At 43.5% G+C, this 20,293-nt stretch overlaps 1 protein-coding gene across 4 annotated transcripts in view; it reads right to left on the bottom strand.

Moving 5' to 3' along the window:
• The window catches only part of Sec24d (Sec24 related gene family, member D (S. cerevisiae)), a 100,841-nt gene that overhangs the window by 57,485 nt on the left and 23,063 nt on the right, over positions 1–20,293 (bottom strand). For all 4 annotated transcript variants that reach the window (XM_030252809.1, XM_030252810.1, NM_027135.2 and 1 more), the window contains 5 exons: positions 17,593–17,741; positions 14,304–14,579; positions 13,865–13,998; positions 8,489–8,600; positions 2,237–2,364 (listed from right to left, as the gene is read on the bottom strand). In XM_030252809.1, the coding sequence (XP_030108669.1) occupies positions 2,237–2,364; positions 8,489–8,600; positions 13,865–13,998; positions 14,304–14,579; positions 17,593–17,741 (799 nt within the window). The remainder of the gene's footprint in view (positions 1–2,236; positions 2,365–8,488; positions 8,601–13,864; positions 13,999–14,303; positions 14,580–17,592; positions 17,742–20,293) is intronic.

The raw sequence follows: 20,293 nt of genomic DNA, 5'->3' as shown, positions 1-20,293 counted from the left end.
TCTAGAGGAACCATGATAGGTTACATTTTGGTAGGCACTGAGGTTACACAGGTATACGGATTTGCTGAAATGTAATTAACGCTGGCTTTAACTCATGCATTTCTTTTCATTTTGTTTTTGTTTTTGTTTTTAAAGGAAATCATTTAATTGGGGGCTCGCTTACAATGTCAGAAGGTTAGTTATATTATCATCATAGTAGGGAGTAGACATGCATGTCTCTATAGCTGTAGCTGTAGCTGAGAGTTTACATCTTGATCTTCAGGCAGCAGGCAAGAGAGAGAGAGAGAGAGAGACAGACAGACAGACAGACAGACAGACAGAGACAGAGAGAGAGAGAGAGAGACAGAGACAGAGAGAGACAGAGAGACAGAGAGACAGAAAGACAGAGAGAGACAGAGACAGAGACACACTGGGCCTGGTGTAAGCTTGTGAAACCTTAAAGGCCACTCCCAGTGACACATCTACTCCGAAGGCTGCATCTCCTCCAACAAGGCCACATTACCTAATCCTTTCCAAACAGTACATCAAGTGGGGACCAAGCACTCTTACGCATCATCCAACGGAGGGCATTTGTGTTCAAACCACCACATTCTACTCGCTGACCCCCATGCGAAGACATCCACTTCTTAAAGAGCATGAGATCTTGGGTTTGATCAGCAGACCACAAAAGGATGTACGTTCATAAACTAACTCTGTCTCAGTAAGCAGATCGTGGACATTAGTTAATAATGTGTGATGAGTGAAGCATATTGGACATTGACAATTCACCTTAAGACACTTCCAAAATAAATAAATAAATAAATAAATAAATAAATAAAGATAGACATGTGACAGACAACCACCATTAGGAGCATTTACATGATGACATGAAACTATCACACTTTTCTCTTCTTTCCTCCCTTCCATGGGTTGTTGGGAATAGCTACGACAGACTTTAATGAAGCTCCCTCTGTTGTACACAGCAGGATCTCCTCGTCAGTACACACAGGCCTATGTTATCCTCCTTAAGTTGATGGAGCTGGAGAGATGGCTCGGTGGTTAAGAGCACTGACTGCTCTTGCAGAGGACCAGGGTTCTATTCCCCACACACATAGCAACACACAACCATCTGAATTTTATCACAGGGGATAAAAACAACCTCTTCTGACCTCCTTGAATACTTGTACACAGACCAAAAACTCATGAATATGAAATACTTTTTAATGAAGTTTTAAAGGCTTGTGTAGCACTGCATGGAGCCACGGGAGTCACAGGCGCCATCTTTCTTCTTCCCCTCAGATGAGCACCCTCCTCCCCCACCTCTCCTCCTCACCTCTTCCTCTCCCTTGGAAAGAGAATCCGTTCTCTCCAGCAAAGGATCTCCCCACTCTGTAGATGTTGCTCCTTATAATAGATCAGCCTCCTTCTACGAATCCCTAGACCCGAGGCTCAGGGTCCTTGGAGCGGGAGTGGGAACTCTAACTTGAAGCACAGCTACTGGAATAGAACGGCTGCACTAAGGGGCTGCGCTCCTGTGAGCGGCCACATCAAAGCCTCACTGAGCTGAGACTTTCTTTGCTATGGGCCTTCCCTCCCTGAGCGTCTGAGTAGCCATCACTGAGGACATTTATAAAAGGAATGGTTGCCGTGAGGAACAGAATTCTGTCCGTCCAGATATCATGATCGAGTACTTCAGCAACCTAACGCTCGATTAAGAGTAGCAGCAACCTACAACCACGGATTTTACACATAAGCCCCTTTTCTACTTTGTTTTACCTCTAAACTAAATATTGGGTATATCCCTACAAACAAGTACACATATAGCTCTACCTCTGCTGTGTTTCTAACATTTAGTTTATGCGCATTCTGACACAGTAACTATTAAAGCAGATGTAATAAGATCAAGGACTTCTCTCGCCAGAACACCTCCATGGCAGGGCCCTGAAATGCGCATCAGGCCTCCCTGACAGTTGCGTGGTTTGTCACTACACCACCTACTCCTGGACAACACGTTTTGTGTGCACTATTAAGGTGGATCAAAATATGACTCAGACCATCATGACTAGTATTCAGGGCATTACGTAATACCTCTTATAAGATTCCGATTTACAGACGGATTGCTTGACCAGGTATTTTTACATATACATTTAACTGGATACTTTCCTGGAGTTTGGCATAACATATAATAAAAGCCTGTCGAGGCCATTTTGGAGTAGTTAGTTAGGTAGACTACTGAATCTGTTTTATTCATTCTTACCTCGTTGGGCGGAATGTCAGCGAAGGGTTTGATGACGGCAGCCAGTGGGATCTGAGCTTGCTTGGCCATGTCGGACGTGCACGGAAAGCAATACGTAGTGCAGCGGATATAGCGGGGGCTCGAGTGGCCTGGGTCATTCAAGGTCACACAGACAAAGCTTGGTCAGGAGGAATATCCGGTCTAAGGCACTCAAACAAAGGTACATCTAAACAATCCATCCTTATCTATACATTTTCGATTGTTTCTAAAAAGTGTAGTACTGTAAAATTCTGTGATCTACACTCCAGGGACATGCGCAAGACTACTGAACTTTACTAGAGCCATAGAAAAGAAATGTTTTATTACTGTTAGTATTTTCCATAAACTGTGCCTTAGCATAGTTCAAATATAGACGTGAGAGGGTTTATGGAAGATAAAACAAAGACATAAAGAGGAGAAAGAATACAGTTTTAGGTTCACAGTCATTTCTTTTTATTAATATTTATTTCTAGTTTTATTTATGGAAGTGCCTGTCTGGTGGGGGATGGGGGTTAAGCATCTGTACCGGTGCCCATGGAGGCCGGAAGAGGGCACTAGATCCTCAGGAGCCAGAGTTACATGCTGCTGGGAGCTGCCCAACATGGGTGCTAGGAACTGCACTTGGGTCCTGTGGAAGAGCAGTGCTCTTAACTGCTGAGCCATCTCTTCAGTCTGACAATCACCTCTTCATTCCCACTTCTACTAAGACATCTGCCATGGGCATGTAATTATCTGTAGACCATTTCATTCAATCAAGTGAGACTTTGTCAAATATAATTGCAATTTGTTTCATTTTTTTCTTAAGTTTGTAAACTGAATTTATATATTAAAATCTACTTGTAATAGAAATGTTACTTTTTAAAATCATCATAATCATTTTCAATATACAGTAGATTTTCTGACCAAATATATGTATTGTATGGCACACAGGAGAACTAAAATAACATCCATGAAGAATATTTTAGTCATCAGAATAATTAAGGTTTTTTTTTCTTCAAAAAGATAGCATAGTTAACAAATTGTGTTAGGAAAACTGGATATCTACACGTAGAAGGACCTGATCACCTGCAATACAAATCAATTCCAAAGGATCAAAGATTTCAACATTAGACCCCAAACTCAGGAGCTAGCAAAACAAAGAGTTGGGAGAACATGTTGGGAATTAGGCTCAGGTAAGGAAAACGAGGGAGTGCACATCAGGATGTAGACTCAGGTAAGGAAGAGTAAGGAGTGCACATAGGATATAGGCTCCAGCAAGGACTTTCCAAATAGAACTCCAGTCAGCCAGGAAATGGGACCAATCATCAACAAGTGAGGGTTCATAATATTAAGAAGCTTTTGTACCACGAAGGAAAATGTCAACCACTGCCCATAATATACAAGAAAACACTGGACACCAAGAAAACAAAACAACCAAATGAAAATGTGAGCCAAGGAACTGAATAAATGTTTCTCAGAAGATGAAAAAAAATGGCTGAGAAATATTTTTACAAATATTCACCATCCTTAGCCATCAGGAAAATGCAAATTGAAACTACTTTGAGGTTTCATCCTAATTCAATCAGAATGGCTAAGATTTACAAAAAAATAAAAATAAAAAAATAAAAAAACCAACCATGAATTCTGGTGGGGAAAGGGGAACCCTTCCTTGGGCACTGCTGGTGGGAGTGCACATTGGCATGGCTACTATGAAATCAGTATGGCTGTTCCCTAGCCCAGCTATCCTATCCTTACTACAGAGATACATATTCATCAACATTCATCAGCTGCTCTATTCACAATAGCCAGGGCATGGAAACAGCTCAAATGTTGTCAACTGATGAACAGATAATAAAAATATGATATCTATATACAATAGAATTTCATTCAGTCATAAAAACTAATTATGAGGGGGCTGGTGAGATGGCTCAGTGGGTAAGAACACCCGACTGCTCTTCCGAAGGTCCGGAGTTCAGATCCCAGCAACCACATGGTGGCTCACAACCATCTGTAACAAGATCTGACTCCCTCTTCTGGAGTGTCTGAAGACAGCTACAGTGTACTTACATATAATAAATAAATAAATCTTTAAAAAAAAAAAACTAATTATGAAATCAGTAAATAAGTGGATGTAACTGGGAAATATACTGAGTTATTACCCAAGGTAACCCAGATCCATGATGATAAACATCATATGTCTTCACTCACGTATAGAACTCAGTGTCAAATCTTTACAACGCTTGCTTAACCTGCGGTACCTGTTAGACTCCAGGGAACTAGAATGTAACCACTGGTGGCAAAGGGACTATCCTGGTTAATGTTTTGGTCTCTGTCTGATTGGCTGTAGGTAAGGCTGCAGGGCATTTTCTTGACTAATGACTGATGTGGAAGAGACCAGTTCACTAGATGCAGTGCCATCCCTGGGCAGGTCATCCTGGATGGTTATAACGAAGCAGGCTGAGCAAGGCCAGTTCTGAGTTGGCCAGTTCTCTGCAGCCTCTGCTTTAGTTCCCGAATCTAGGTTCCTACTCTACTCGAGTTCCTGCTCTGAATTCCCTCAGTGATGGACTGTGATATTGTGATATAGAAGGGTAAGCCAGCTAAACCCGTTCATGCCCAAATTGGTTTTGGTCATGGACTTTATCATTGCAATAGCAAGCAAACTAAGATACTGAAGGAAAACCTCAAGGGATAGGGGGCAGCAAAGCACAGGTGATATGAAGAAAGGGGATGGTGGGGAGGGAAGTTCAAGCAGACAAGAGGATGGAGTGGAGGAGGAAATTAACATTACAGATGTTTAGGGAAATAATATTGAAAAACCCCTGTTTTATAAAGTTCATATTTTTCACGTGAAATAATTTAATTGTATAAGTCCCCTACATGAAAAACATTCCTCCCAAAGCCATAGGTTGACAAATAAGTCCAGTGCCTATTGTCATTGCCCTTGGTTCCCACCAGAACTTGATGGTAAGCTCCTATTGTTGAATACATCATATACTTTGCTTACAAATATGGAGAAATCAAGATGGTACTGAGTGGGAAGCTCCCTCCCTATTGGCCAGCTTCACAGAACCAGAAGGTACTCTTTAGGGTGCTTGGTGGAGGGGTGGGGGATGTTATCAACAGTCTTACCTGACTGTGGATCCACTGAGCTACTGTAACAAATGGCAAGGCACAATAGACTCATTGTTGCAATAGTGGCATGAATGTTATAGGGGCAGACAACTGCTTTCTTCTTGGACTCAAGGCCTAATTCACAGGAGGAAATGCATGCCTGGCACTGTGACTATGGTCAAAAACCCATGTTTAGGGATCTCATAGGCCCTGGGTTAAGTCTATGACTATCATTTTGCCAAATGCCCTCTAAATTTAGATCTCTATATTCATACATTAGTGCAGCTCTTAGACCTCATCAGAGAAGTTTCTTGGTGCAACAGATGGCAGCCAACACAGAGACTCACCACTGTGCAAATGCAGAGAATAAGTGACTGGATTGCTCAGCCACAGATAGGACAACTGTTCACACCTGTGCCCCCAACCCAAGGCTCAGGAGACACTGCAGAAGAGGGGGAAGAAAAATTGTACGCGTCGCAATTGGGTTGTGAGGATCTAAGTGTCACAGTGATTTTCTGGCCATGACAGACCACTGCACTCATGGACTCACAGCAGTGGTGGCTGCCTGTACGTGACCCACACATGAGCGATCATCTCAATGTTCAAGCATGGGGAACAAAGACCCTGCCCTTAACTGAGGGGCTATTGACAGTTGATGGCTTGTGGGTGAAGGAGAGTCAGTTTTCTTTAAGGTGGTGGCTCTGGCAGGTCTACCACACTCCAGTGAATGCTCTATGTGCATAATGGCAGCACAAATCATGTTAGGTCATTTGGGGAAGGGGGACAGGAATTTGGGAAAGATGCAAAGGTGTGGCTGGATCTGAGAAGTTGATGAATATATGATCGAAATAGTATGCATACATGAACTGCCCAAAGGATTAATAAAAAAATGTTTATTGACAATCCACTATGTAGGCACTGTTTAAATTTTTTTTACTGGTACTAGAGTTAGCACCTGGAGCCTGACAAGCATTTAGGGCCTGACATGCTAGGTAAGCACTCTGCTACTGAGTTATAGACATCCCTAGCCTTCTCCGTTGTGTTTTGAGGCTGTGTTACTAAATTGCCCAGGCTGGCCTTGAATTTACTGTAGGTCAGACAAGCCTTGAACTTGACATCTTTTTGCCTCATCCTCCTGGGGAACTGATATCGAAGGCCTTAACTACCAGCCAAAGTACTGATCTAAAACATTTAGACTTATATATAACCTATTAGCACCTGAGAATATAATCAATGTTTATTGATTATCTACTTCATTTTTGGCACTGCCCCAGGTTTTTCTGTAGACTACAGAGTTTATGTTTAGGAAGGGGTCATGGATAAGAGAAACAAAAAGCACAACTTTATTATTTGGGTCACTGGAACATGATAGACACTATGAAAAATAGCCTCTTTGATTAAGGAGTACCCAAGAGTAGGAGGCAGGTGGAAATTTTAAATATTTGCAGGGTCAACTTCAATATTAAGGTAACATTTGATCAGGCACACAGGAGACAAGGAGCTCACTCAGGCAAACCTACACAGGAAGCCTAGCAGCGAAGGAGCAGGGACTGTTTACATAGGGGTGCTAAGGCAGGGTTCAGAGGAGGAACAGGGTCAGATCATGTAGACTCTTGAAGCTCACTAAGTCCTTGAGGTCTTACAAATAAAATGGGGCATCACTGCTGGGGCTGGGAAGAGGAGTATCATGACCTGGCTTGGTCCCTGGCTCTGGTGTGGGGAACCAGAGTCAGGGAAGCCCTGGAGGAGGCTGCTGCAGGGGCCCAGAGAGAAACAGTAGTGTCTCTGACAAGCCCCTTGGAGATAGAGCACAAGGGATAGAATCTGGGCACATGTTGATGTAATAACCTAGCTGTTCGCAGGAATGATGCATGTGCTATGCAGATGTGAGTCTGAGGAGCGAGAAGAATGTGAAACCCCTATCCCTGAAAACTGAAAGGCTGCAAAGGAAAGGAACCAGTGTTTAGGGCTGTGTGGGAGGAGATCGTAATTGGGTTAGAAGATGTCTAGTTTGGAAAATGTATTAGGCAGTCTGTCATACATCAAGTCTGAGTAGATGGTTAGATGGGAATTGAATCCAGACTGGCTATGTCCCTTTAGGAGCTCTGAGCAAAGATGGTATATGGAAGTAGGCTAAGTCCCTACAGCAATGACTGTGGCCAAACAAAGATAAACAAGGACTACCTAAGCCCAGAGCCCTCTAACATAAAGCGCCCAGAGGAAGCTGAGAAAGTGTCCTAAAGAGTGAGTAGGGCTGAGGGGAGTGAGTGGGGCTGAGGGGAGGGAGTGGGGCTGAGGGGAGTTAGTGGGGCTGAGGGCAGGTTGAAGGCATCTGCCTTCAAGCTTGACAACCTCAGTTAAGAGCCCAGGACGCACAGGACAGTAGACACTCCTACAACCACACATGTGCTCTATGGCATACACACATACACATACAAACACATGTACATGTATACGCATGTATGCACACACATACATTCATATATACACACATGTATGCATACACACATGCATATATACATACATGCACACACATATGCAAAAATACATGAACACACATGCATATACACACATACATGTATACACATGCATATACACACATACATGTATACACATGCACATACACACACACACATATACACACACACATATACACACACAAAGGAAGGAAGAAAGGGTAAAACAAAAACATTTTAAAAGGACTGAGAGGCCAGGACACTAGTTGTGAAACCACCAAGAACCAAAATGTTAGGCGAATTGTTGAAAACAATGTCCTCATGCTACAGTGGTGAGCTGGCTGGCAGAGTTTAGCCCCTCAGTTCCACTCATGATGCCCAGCGTGCTACACAAAGTCAGCCCTAGTAAGGGACTGATTACCTTAAACTATAAATCACAATTTGAATTAAAGTAAAAACAGCTACATTGCATTGTTCAGCACATGAAGTTCTCTGGGTTACTATAGCAGAGAGCATAACTCTATTGACAGCACCTTTGGGGTTCTTGGGAGGCTAATAGGAAACTGATCTCTTCTCTCTACAATAGTATTGATGACTGGAGTCAGGGTATCCGTTTTTTTAAAACAGTAAGACATTTTAAACATTCTCCCCCTTCCCCCCAAAAGAAGTGAATGAAAATAAATACCTTGGTCTTGAATCACACACTCGGTGGTGACCAGTGGAGGTACCTGGCCCCTGGTATTGGTCGTATAGACTTGTCCACCTCTGGTGGCCCTGTCATTCTCGATCACTTGAATCTGACAAACAAGATGTTAAGAGGGAATTAAACTCAGTAACAACTCTTCCCGAATGCAGTTGAAGGGTACAGTGGCTTGTTCCTATTCCCTCTTCCTCCTCCCTCTTCAGAGAAAGAAGAAAAAAGAAAGAGGAAGGGGGGATGGAGAGAAAGAGAGAAAGGAGAAAAGAGAAGGGTCCTTTACAAATCCTTTTATTTTTCCTCAGAGAAATCAATCTAGCATGTCTTCAGTCTTATCTCCATTTACTTTTACAATTTGAGACCAACATTTATCAAATTTCCAAATTCTATTTTGTAATACTCTTAGCTCAGACCCTGGCCTTTCAGAGATCCTCATTTCATAATGTTTTATCTTATTTATTATAACCATGGATGAGCATTTGGAAAATACTTTAGAAAGAAAAGAAATTGGAAACATTTTTTTTAAGAAAATACTTTTTGCAATCAAAAGAAAAATTCTAAAAAGCATTAAACAGAGAAGAAATTATATATAGTATCTGAGCTAAAGCTGCCTACCTTCCACTAAGAATTCTACTAGGAACAAGAATTCCTCAGCTTGCCTTTTAAGTTCCCCGCCCCACCCATGCAGGGAATCTAAGGTATTGTGGAGTGTCTATTGCCATCCAACATAAAAACATATTTACTTCTCTACTAATAACAGCTGCTGATGAAGACCAGAACAGATTTCTTTTTAATTTTTGTTTCTTTTTGTAATAACTGTCCAGGGTTTAAAAAAAAAAAGTACAAGCAAAATTAAACAGAATGAATGTAGGGTACCAAGAAGTAACCCCGGGGACTGTCGTCCTCCATCCCTCACCCCCTAGAGAAAAGAGGTGGGGGGGGGCGGAGAAAGCAACAACAGAGATAAACCCAAAGGTGAGCCTAAGAAGGCAGCCACAGAGAGCATCTAGGCTGGAATAAAAAACAAAAAGATACACACAGTTCCCCATCGTTGATACAAACGCCAACTTTGAACCAACGCCGAAGTGTTCCTCCCCTGCTCCAGTCTCAACCAGCACAGATGGTGCAGGCGGCGGCGTGGGTTCCAAGAACACTGGCAACCGACCAAGCCTGAATTTAAACCTGTATCTGTCTGCCGTCTGGCATCCTCAGAGTTTGAGTAGTGACAAACACAAAGATATAGGATGTGTTCCAGACATCACTACCACAGCAAGACACAGACAAGATGCTCCCACAAAAAGGAAGTGTGCAGATACATCAAATCACTGTAATCAAGTTCTGTATTTAACCACAGGCTAATTGGGCTACTCAAAGGAAGAGTAACGTGTATATTACTAAATGTTAGCATTTGGCATAATCATCCCAACCAACAAAGTCTAAGGTGGCCACTGTCATGACACAGTCGTGTGCCCGGAACACTGAACCTACACAGTCACTAATCAGTAGACCATAGTCCCACAAACCTTATTTCAAACTATCCGTTTATGACTGGCAAAGCCCTGTCCCCAAAGAAACAATGTTATAAATAGTCATTATTAATTAAACCCACATCTCCTCAAAATAAGACACAGGAAACTATAAGACATATCAAATAGTTCTAGCCACCGTTAAAAATAGCTTTTGGTTTACCCCAAATGCACACTCTTGAAAAACAGCATCCGAAATGGGACAATAAGCAAAAACTCCAACAGTGACTGGGCTGTGACCTGCGTGTGTGGGCTCAGAGGTACCACAGTGACATGCAATGATGTCAGAGCGCCCTCGGAAGACACAGATCTCTCTCTCTCCCCCTCAGACGTGCCACGGGCATCATTCCCGTGAGTGTTGTGGAACCATAAAACATAATCAGGAGAGAACACAAAGGAAGCGCTGCTCTTGGGAGAAACGTATCAGGAGAAGCAACTTAAGATGCTGGCCAGTTAGCGGTGCTGCTCCAGGTAGACCTGTTTGAATCGTGCATGGTGAAAGGAAAGGGAAGGACACAACCTCTGAATAATGCTCCTGCAAGGCAGAAGAGGGTGAGAGAGACCTTCAGTAGTGCAGCTTCCGGCACGCCATAATGTGGCAAAGACCACCAGTCAAAGGTCTACTGTCCTAGGTGCCTCACTCGGGATTGCAGAATGACATCTTTCTTTCCACAAAAAAAAGAGTTTATTTCATTAACAAAATGTGTTGTTTTCATCCTAGGAAAATAAGCAGGCTCCATCTGGCATCATGTTATCTCTTCAAGATAAAATACATGGAGCTGGTTTGCACATAAGCACTTGCGAGGTTCGTGATGAACCAGGGCACCTGCTTCTTATTAATATTCGCCCCCATTCGCTGAGCATCAACAGCAGGTCCTGTTTAGTAGTAAAGACAGCAGGGGACAAACTAGAGGTTCAAGTCTAGAAGAAAGGTGGCAGATAAATAAAGGTACAAATAACGTGCCCTCTGCCAGGACATGAAGGGGCACGATACTCCAGCCCCAGTATCACTCCAGGGATACTGAGTGGGTAGTAAAGACAGGGAAAAAAGGACCACATGAGTTGGGCTTTGCATATGCCTAGGACAGGAGAATGTATACAGGTAATAGAAAAGTCACGAGTCCAGCTGAGGCCCAAACGAGGCATGTTTGAAGAGCTAGCCCGACTAAAACAGAGGCACAGGGCAAGGAGAGGCCACATCGGAGGCATTAGTATTTGTGTGCACTTGTAGTGAGGGGAGCTGGAGTCAGGAGTGGCCAACAATGAAGCATTGTGTGAGGAATGGTAAGAATGTTGACTGTGAGCTATGAAGGAGTGCTGGTGAGCTTTGGATCTGCTCTGACTTAAGTTGGATGGAGAGCCGGGCACAGCGACTTCCCGGCTAGTTAGGAGGTTCTCAGAGTCTCAGGCAGCCGGATGGTGGAGGCGTGCACCGGGGAGAGCTGATGAACAGAGACAGAATTAATCAGAGGACGAAAGGAAGGTATAAGAGTCCATGATGAGTCTGCAGTTTTGCAGGTAAGGAGCTGGCAGACAGGACAGGGCTGGGTTTCAGGGGAGAGGTCTTTCTGAGGATCCACAGTTTTGCTGGAAGCCCTGAGAATGAGAGCACCATGAGTAATGGCCCCTCATCAGGGTGCCCACCATCACAGTCTGAGTGCAGCTCAAGAATGAGAATTCTGAAAATGCTCTCAGTTGATGTCAGCTGCCTGCTCTTGGGGATGAATTGACTAAATATCCATGACAAATAGAGACTAAATGTCCACAAAGAAAAGGTCATTCCAAAGACTAAGCACCCTACCACTAAGTGAGGAGAGGTATCAGGCAATAACAAGAACCTCACACATACATATATACACATGCACACACATATACATACACATATATGCACATAGCACACACATACACAAACACATATACATATATATATACCCACACGTAAATACATATAAAGACATGTATGCACATACATATACACATACCACATACAGACACATATGAACATATACACAAACAAACACATACACATATATATGTATATGTATGTATATGTATGTATGTATGTATATATATATGTGTATATATATATATATATATATACATATATATATATATATACCACACACATACACTCATACATACAACCCCCTACACACACAAACCCACACAAAGTATAATCAAACACACATAGACATATTCATGCACACACAAACACCTGTATACAACAAATACAAACACATACACATGCACACACAGAGACATTTCCATTCACAAACACACCCCGAATGCTCACATACAGCACACAAATACAAAGACACAAACACGAAGGTACATGCAAATTCACCTGCAAACACAAACACATGGTTAAGAGATGAAGTCAAAGAAAAGTGTTAGGTGTGAAAGACCTGGTGGAGAGAGCAGTTGCTTTGGCTTTCAAAGGCAATGAGGTACAAAGGTGGGAGGCAGGAGATGGAAATGCAATGCTCTCAGGGGTATTTGGTGGTCACATGACCTGTGATCAGATCTGGGAAAGGGTAGGGGAAGGTAGAAACCTGGGAGACCAGGGAACTGGGAAGTTCATCTGCAAGGATACTGAAGGTAGCTGAGATTGTAACAGGAACAGACCTGGTGAGGACAAGAGTTGGGGAGGGGAGGTGACCTGAAATCACGCAGGCACTTAAAATCAGCCCAGGGAAACAAGGTCCTAGCCCTAACCATCCACTAACTGTGTTTTAGTAAACACACTCGGTCACTGGCGGCAGCAATTTAACAGAAGAAAGGCTTATCCGGCTGCCTCAGAGGACTCAGCCCATGGCTGCTTGGCCCCATGCGTTTGGGCAGAGCCTCCTGGTGGAGGAGTAGCCGGCACGGCATGTATGCAGCATTTTGTGTTTGTGTTTGTGTCTGTACACCTCACAGCAGACAGCAAGCAGAGGGCACGGCAGAAAGGGGCCATGTATTACTTCTTCTGTTGCTGTGATAAAACACCCTGAGTAAGGCGATTTATAAAACTAAGAGTTTATTTACTCTTATGGTTCCAGATGGTTAGAGTCCATAAGCAAGTCTACAGCAAGAATAGCGTGGCAGAATGTGGCAGGCATCACGGTAGGCACAGGAAGCTGAAAGCTCACTTCTTGAACCACAAAGCACAAAGCCGAGAGAGTAGACTGCAGTAGGAAAAGGACTTCAGCTGGCTAAGCCCACTCCCAGTCTACAATTCCTTCAATAAGGCCACACCTTCTACGCCTCCACAAACAGTGCTATCAGTGGGGGACCAAGTATTCAAACAGATAATCCTCTAGGGAACATTCTCCTTCAAACTACCACAGGCTAGGAACAAAATACCCCCAAAGGCTGACTTCCTCCAGGTAGGTCATACCTCAGAAAGTTTTCAGAACCTTCCAAAAAACAACTGACTGGGAACAAAGCACCTTGAATATCTTTCATATTCAAACCATAAGAAATGCTAAGCTATTAACATAGTAACAAAAGGTACCAAGAGCTGCTAAAGTTGAGTTTTCAATGTATTATAAAGTTTGTTATAAACATTTGATACTTTCTCACAAATCTTCAAGTTTATAGAAGTATAAAAAGAGCCCAAATTCTTCATCCTTCTCTGTATCTGTCCCCACTTTCCATGTGGCTTACCGGGTCCCTGATCAGAAGGCCGAGCCCTCCCTCTTAGCCCTCAGAATGCTCTGAGCCCGAGGATGAAGTACAGGTGAGAAAAGAAGGCTCCTCCCGTGGCCAGTGTCCCAGACCTTCTACAGGCCCTGGAGGACTCAATGCTAACAAATGGAAGAGCAGAGCATCTGTGTGGGACACAGAGGACACTCACAGGGCTGGGGATGGAGTCCGGATCCAGCTTCCTCTGGAGCTGTGGTGCCGGCCCAGCCATCTGGGCAGGACCTCCAGGGAACCCTCCTGGGTAAGACATCTGTGCACCTCCCATCTGCGGTCCATAGTTGGTTGCTTGAAAAAAAGAAAGAAAGAAAGAAAAAGGAAAAAAAAAAAAAAGAATAAATGACAGTGTCCAGACCCAGGTGTAAGAGTCACTGACAATATCATACTGCTGAATCAAGCCTGCCACCAAGTTTGTCTTGTTAAATAAAGCAGGAAGCTAAGAGGGAGTTCTTACACTCCCGTTTAACTTGCCCTTCTGATGCTATCCAGAGCCTACTATCTTTGCAGTTGACACAGAAACAAATCTGACTTCCTCTAAGCACACCCCCAGGTGATTTCCACCCCCACCCCCGGCTTCACCCTGTCCACCTTACCTTGCTGTGGAGGGTAGCCAGGACCCAGGGTCTGGCCTGGTGGAGGTGGGGGCTGATACTGGGCGTTCAGAGGAGCTGGCCCAGGAAGGCCATCTTGCCTGTGAGTTGGTGGAGACATAGGAGAGGCACCAGGGCCGTTCAGGGCAGTGGGGGGTGGCGGCGGAACCTGATGTCCTGGCTGCAGAATAGATGGCTGTGCAGGTTGTGGAGGCCCCTGGAAGGCGCCTGCTGACTGGGGGCCAGGCGGACCCTGGCTCTGAGGAGTCGCGCCCACACCTGTGGGAGAGAGAAGACCACGGCTCAGAGCCACGTTTCTCAGAGGTCTGATGCCTACAAAGCATATGACAGAGATGTTTAATTTCCATACACAAACCAAAAGGGCATGTTTAAGGATTGCATATTCATGTATATATGGTGACCACAAATTAAAATTATCCCACAGAAAGTGATATAAATATTACTTGGAGCCATCTTTTTTTCCAAATAGAATGTTTTAGAAGAGCATAAAAGCAACACTTCTAGTTTTAGTAAGGAATTTCTGTTTTAAAAAGATTTAGTATTTGTGTATGAACATGTGCTTAGTGCCTGCAGATGTACACACATGTGTGTACATGTGTGCTTGGCATTGAATGAAGGTCAGAAAGAGTTAAAATTATAGACAGTTGTGAACAGCCAAGTGGGTTGGGGTAACCGAACTTGGCTTCACTCTAAGAGCAGAAAGTGCTCTTAACCCCTGAGCCATCTCTCCGACCCCACTGAGAGACTTCTTAACAACACACATTTTAACCCAAGTGCATTAACCTTATGTGATCCATGCACTAATTTAAAACATCTATATCTCCTATAAAATCTTGAATATAAAAGAAAAATGTATAGAACAAGCATCGTTCAGATAATTTACACCTTCAGTGAAGTATTTGCGTTCTGAGTTTGACTTGACCAAACGAGTTCAGAAGCAGATAGAAGTAACATGGCAGAAGGTTTGGGCCACTGGCAGGCTCTCCATTTACACTGGAAACCCAGATGGTTTCCTGGCTTAGCCTTTTGTGAAACTTAGCTGCTTCCTAAGACATCCATTTGGAAACTGGTAAAAAGGCCAGAAATATTCTGGGAGGTAGTTATCAATACTTCTGACAAACTAGGCTTGAGCAGTATTGCTGGCTAGTTAATGTCAACCTGACCCAGCTAGAGTTCTTTTAAAAGACAGAAACTCAATTGAGAAAATTTCCCCCATCAGACTGGCCTGAGGTACATTTTCTTGATGACTGATGTAGAAAGGCCCAGCTCACTATGGACAGTGCCACTCCTACCCGAGCAGGCAGTAAGGCAGCACTCTCCATGGCCTCTGCATCAGTCTCTGTCTCCAGATTCCCATCTCAAGTTCCTGCTCGGACTTCCCTGGATGATTGACTACAATACAATGTAAGACAAAATAAACTCTTTCCTCCCCAAGTTGGTTTTGGTCATGGTGTTTTATTATAGCAACAAAACTCCAACGAAGGCATAAACTGGAAGCAGGTTTAGGGTTAAGGCTGTCACAGACCTGACTTGTGGTTTTTTTAGATTATCATAGCATTTGAACTTTGGCTTGAGAAGGCCTTTGAGTCTCAGAGGTCAATGAGCTGTTCTGTTGGAACTTAGAAGATATGCTGTGAGCAGTGCAAACGCTTGAGGCCTGACTTGGAAGTTTCAGAGAAAAGCAAAGACACTACCAGGGCCATCTGTGTGATATTTCCATGCTAAGAATCCGTGCTATCAGCTGGAGTTGAAGAACCGGCTGTAATGGACAAGAGATTAGAACCACTGGACTAAAGGAGGAAATGTTTGCTCTGCTGGAAAAGCTATGGATGCTGGTCAGCTGGGGCCAGAGAATCTGCTGTGATTAAGAAGAGACCCACCTCCTTGAGGCAGAATCTTCTGAGAAGTGTTTCCTCAGGGTCAGCACACAGACTGTGGTCCAGAGGAAACCAAGGCTGTATCCTGAGCTGGCAGCCAACCTTGGAATGTCAGAGTTTCCCTGGTGACAGTGGCTTTGAAGCCAGGATGGAGTCATGGAGAGCAACTGAGGTTTGGCACAATGACTGAGCAGGAGAGGACACTGATCAAGATGCAACCTCTATGGAAGTAGGAGCCCCAGGACTGAAGGGGTCATGGAGAGAAGCTGAGGTTCAGTACCATGTGGCAGGGCAGAGTCCCTGGAGCCCAGCTACAGCAGAACCCAGCATTTTGGAGATGCTAGTTATATGGGCCTCTGCACCAGTTCCTGCCTCCAGGTTTTTGCCTTGAATTCCTGGCCTGACTTCCCTCAGTGATGGATAGTTGCTTAGAAGTATAAGGTGAAATAAACCCTTCCCTTCTGATGTTACTTTTGGTCATAAGGTTTTATCACAGCAATAGAAAAATAACCGAGAGGGGGAGGGGAGGGGGAGAGGGGGAGAGGGGAAGGGGGGGGGAGAGGGGGAGAGGGGGAGAGAGGGAGACCTCATATCCATGAAAGCATTGGGTTTTAACCCTCCTAATGCTGCAACCCTTTAATCATTCCTCATACTGTGGAATTATATTGTGGTAACTCCCAAATTTAAGATTATTTGATGCTACTTTGTACCTGCAATTTTGCTTCTGTTATGAATTGTAATGTAAATATCTTATATGTAAATGGTCTAGGGCCACCCCTGTGAAGGGGCTGTTCAACCCCCAAGAGGGGGCCAACCCACAGGTTGAGAACCATTGTCTTAACGTGTACCCTGTAGCCATCCTGCTACTAAAGTAGCCATTTGTGCTCTCTCCTCTTTTCTGGTTTGTGGCATCTGAGATTTGATTCTTCAAGTGACCTAAACACAGCACTAATACTCTCTGTGAAACAATAAGCATTGTGTTTTTAATTTTGAGGTCTCACATTATAACAATACAATTTTAAAACTACCCTCACCACTCCTCAGATAATTACTCTGTTTAATGCTTACTTGTGACGTCAGCATTTTTGTTGTTTATTGCTCCAGCAATGAACATACAGTGCTCTGAGGGTTCTTCAATTATATTGAAATAGTGGCAACAGGCTCAGGTGAAACGGAACCAGCGCCAGACACAGTATCAATGGTTTATGTACATGGTAGCATTTTAACATGGCATGCCCGAGTTATGTCTGCCTTAAAAAAGAAGCAATGATGAGGTGGGAGTGTAGCTCAGTGGTCAGCGGTAGCCTAGCACATCTACGGTTCTGGGTTCACCTCCAGCAGCACAGAAAATACCAAATAGGCACCATGAAGGAACAGTGACTCCTCACACTTACCATAGCTGTTGATCTGCATGGAGCTGAACTGACTGCCCAGCTGGGTGACAGAGGAAGTGGACCCAGGGCCTGGGTAAGATGACTGTGGCAGGGTCTGGCCTGACGCATAAGAGGGTGCCACACTATTGACAGGTGGGGGTCCTGGAAATCTAAGAGACAAACGGCATTGATAGCATCACTGAGCATCTTAAGCAAACAACATACGCAATAGCGAATATGTCCTAAAACAAGTCCTCTGTGTGGTAAGCAACATGGCTGATATTGGGCATCATATATTTAATCTTGATATGAGTTCAAAATAACCCATGTGGCAGCAGCCTGCATTTCCATTCGCACGTTTCCTATGGCAAAGCAGAGAAAAGTTTCCAACGTGAACACAAAGCCTCCTTTGGAAGTCAGTTAGGAAAGATCAACCCAGGGCTACTTCACATACCCTAAACTCGATCAATAGAAGAAAACAAAAACCAACAGTGTCAATTACCAAGAACCCCTGGTTTACGGTTGCATCTTTGTGATCATTCAGACCAACAAACAAACAAAGTGTGGCTTGTCTTAGATCCTGAATCCAGCAGGGCACTCCATACACAGTGGTGTCTGCCACTGCTTTGCAACACTGCAGTACGTCTGGAGTTGGTTGTTTGTTTTTGTTCTCTAAAAACAATTCATCCCGCTTTACACTCGATGAAGTTTAAAACTATGTCTGCTGTGTGTCTTTGTCACTGTTTCGATCTAAACAATGGCTACAGAGCAGAGGTCCCACCCTGGTGATACAACACAGGAAGCTAATGAATACCTGGGGGTCATTATGACTCTTTTCTTACTAACTTTGAACTGTGAGTAAAACTTGAGGCTTCCCAGACTGCATAGCCTGATTTCAATGTTACTGTGTCTTGACTTCCATTCCTAATCCAGAGCCTAGGAGTCACTTGAGAGAGGCTGAGGAGAGAACTCCAATCTCTATCACAGGGGTGAGGTGGGGGTGGGGTGATGGGGGCGGGGGGACAGCCTCTTCCGGGTCTCAGGGCCCCCTTGCTGCAACACTATACTGTATACTCCCTATTCTTGTTATTTTCCAAACTGAATAATTATTTCAAATGAACAAACCAAAAACTTCTCAAGCCATCATTTCAAGCGCATGTTACTAATTATTCCAGAACGGTATCACACACTTCCTAAGTAAGGGAGGGGCAGACTCTGTGTCCCACGTGCCTCACAAGACAGGCATGGCTACGGCTGATAACTTGTTAAAGCAGAGTTGTTAATGCTTTAATCCCAAAAGATTTCTAAGGAAAATGCCTCTCCGAGAAAAATTTCAGAAGACCCACCATAATCAGATTAAGTAGCCTTCAATTTCAATATATTTAGGAAAAGAATGAATAAAGAGAGAGGACTACAAAGGAAATTAAAATTTTTATTACACTGGGGTGTGTATGTGTGTTCACATCACAGTGCAAGGTTAGAGTTCAAAGGACAGTTTGCAGGAGTCTTTCCTCCTACCACGTGGGTCTTTGGAATCAAGCCTAGGTTGTATACTTTGCTGGAATTTACCTTTAAGCACTGAGCCAGCCCTCTTGGCCCAAAATTAGTTTTGGAGAGTAAGTTTTCTTCGTGTCTCTCTTTGCTGGCTGTCAATCATTCAGCTTGAAATGTGACTCTTGTCTTGGGCTGACAAATGATTTCAACAACTGCCCAAAAATGTGACTTGTAAATTCACTGCTACATAAAAAGAAACGGTTTGTCTTTGCTTTGTCAAGAAATGACTCTTCATTCCCTAAAGTTCCTGAGGAATTGACCCATGGAGTAACTCTGTAGATAACCAAAGTGCGTTACCCATGACACACAATCTTAGGGAGGTAGCAGTTAACCAGGGGGAAGTGTATTTAATTGTCTGAGACCCCAAAATCATGTGCAGAAGTGTTTAACAAAATACAATAATTTTTAAAATATAAAATTCCATGGCTCACTTTTTTTTCTTTGTAGCCATTTCAGTTAGAACAAAGTACCTTTCAAACAGAAATGGTGACATAAATAGTCTCTGGTTTTTGTTTTGCTTTGTTTTGTTTTGTTTTGTTAACTTTTAACAAAGGCTAAAGATTTGGGGCTGGAGAGATTGCTGGTTAAGGACACGTGTTGGTTTTTCAGAGGACCATAGTTTAGTTCTCAGCCCCAATATCAGGTGGTTCAGAAGTGTCAGCAACTCTAGCTATAGGAGATCCCATGCCTTCTGGCTTCTGCTGACACCCGTGTGCACATAGCTGCACACATAAATAAATAAAGGTTGGTAAATTTAAAAAAGACTAACGATTTAAAATACCGAATGAGATTGTACAACCACTGGATATGACTTTAACCCATAAATACCTACTTATTGTCCATTTCTTATGCATTGGGAATTAAGTTTCAAAATTTATAAATAAATTATCTCTTTCTGACAAGCTTAAACATTCTTAGTCTTAAACACATGGCTTTTTTTTTAAACGTAATACTCATTTTAAAATTATTTAGAATAGAAATAAATACATAGCTAAGCTATTATATACAAAAGGGAAAGAAAAATCAGAACACTTAAAATATCCTATTTGTTACTCTCCCACTGCACGCAGTGTGGCTATCAGAGGTAGCGAACCCAAGCCACAGCTGGAGCCTGGGCAGCCACCAGATGCCTGCCTCCTCCCAACCCCTCTGCACTGTGAAAGCAGGC

This window comes from Mus musculus, chromosome 3, assembly GCF_000001635.26.
Source record: "Mus musculus strain C57BL/6J chromosome 3, GRCm38.p6 C57BL/6J".
Classification (NCBI taxonomy): Eukaryota; Metazoa; Chordata; class Mammalia; order Rodentia; family Muridae; genus Mus; species Mus musculus.
Note: the sequence above shows the minus strand (reverse complement) of the source record. Positions and strands in the feature narration are given on the sequence as shown.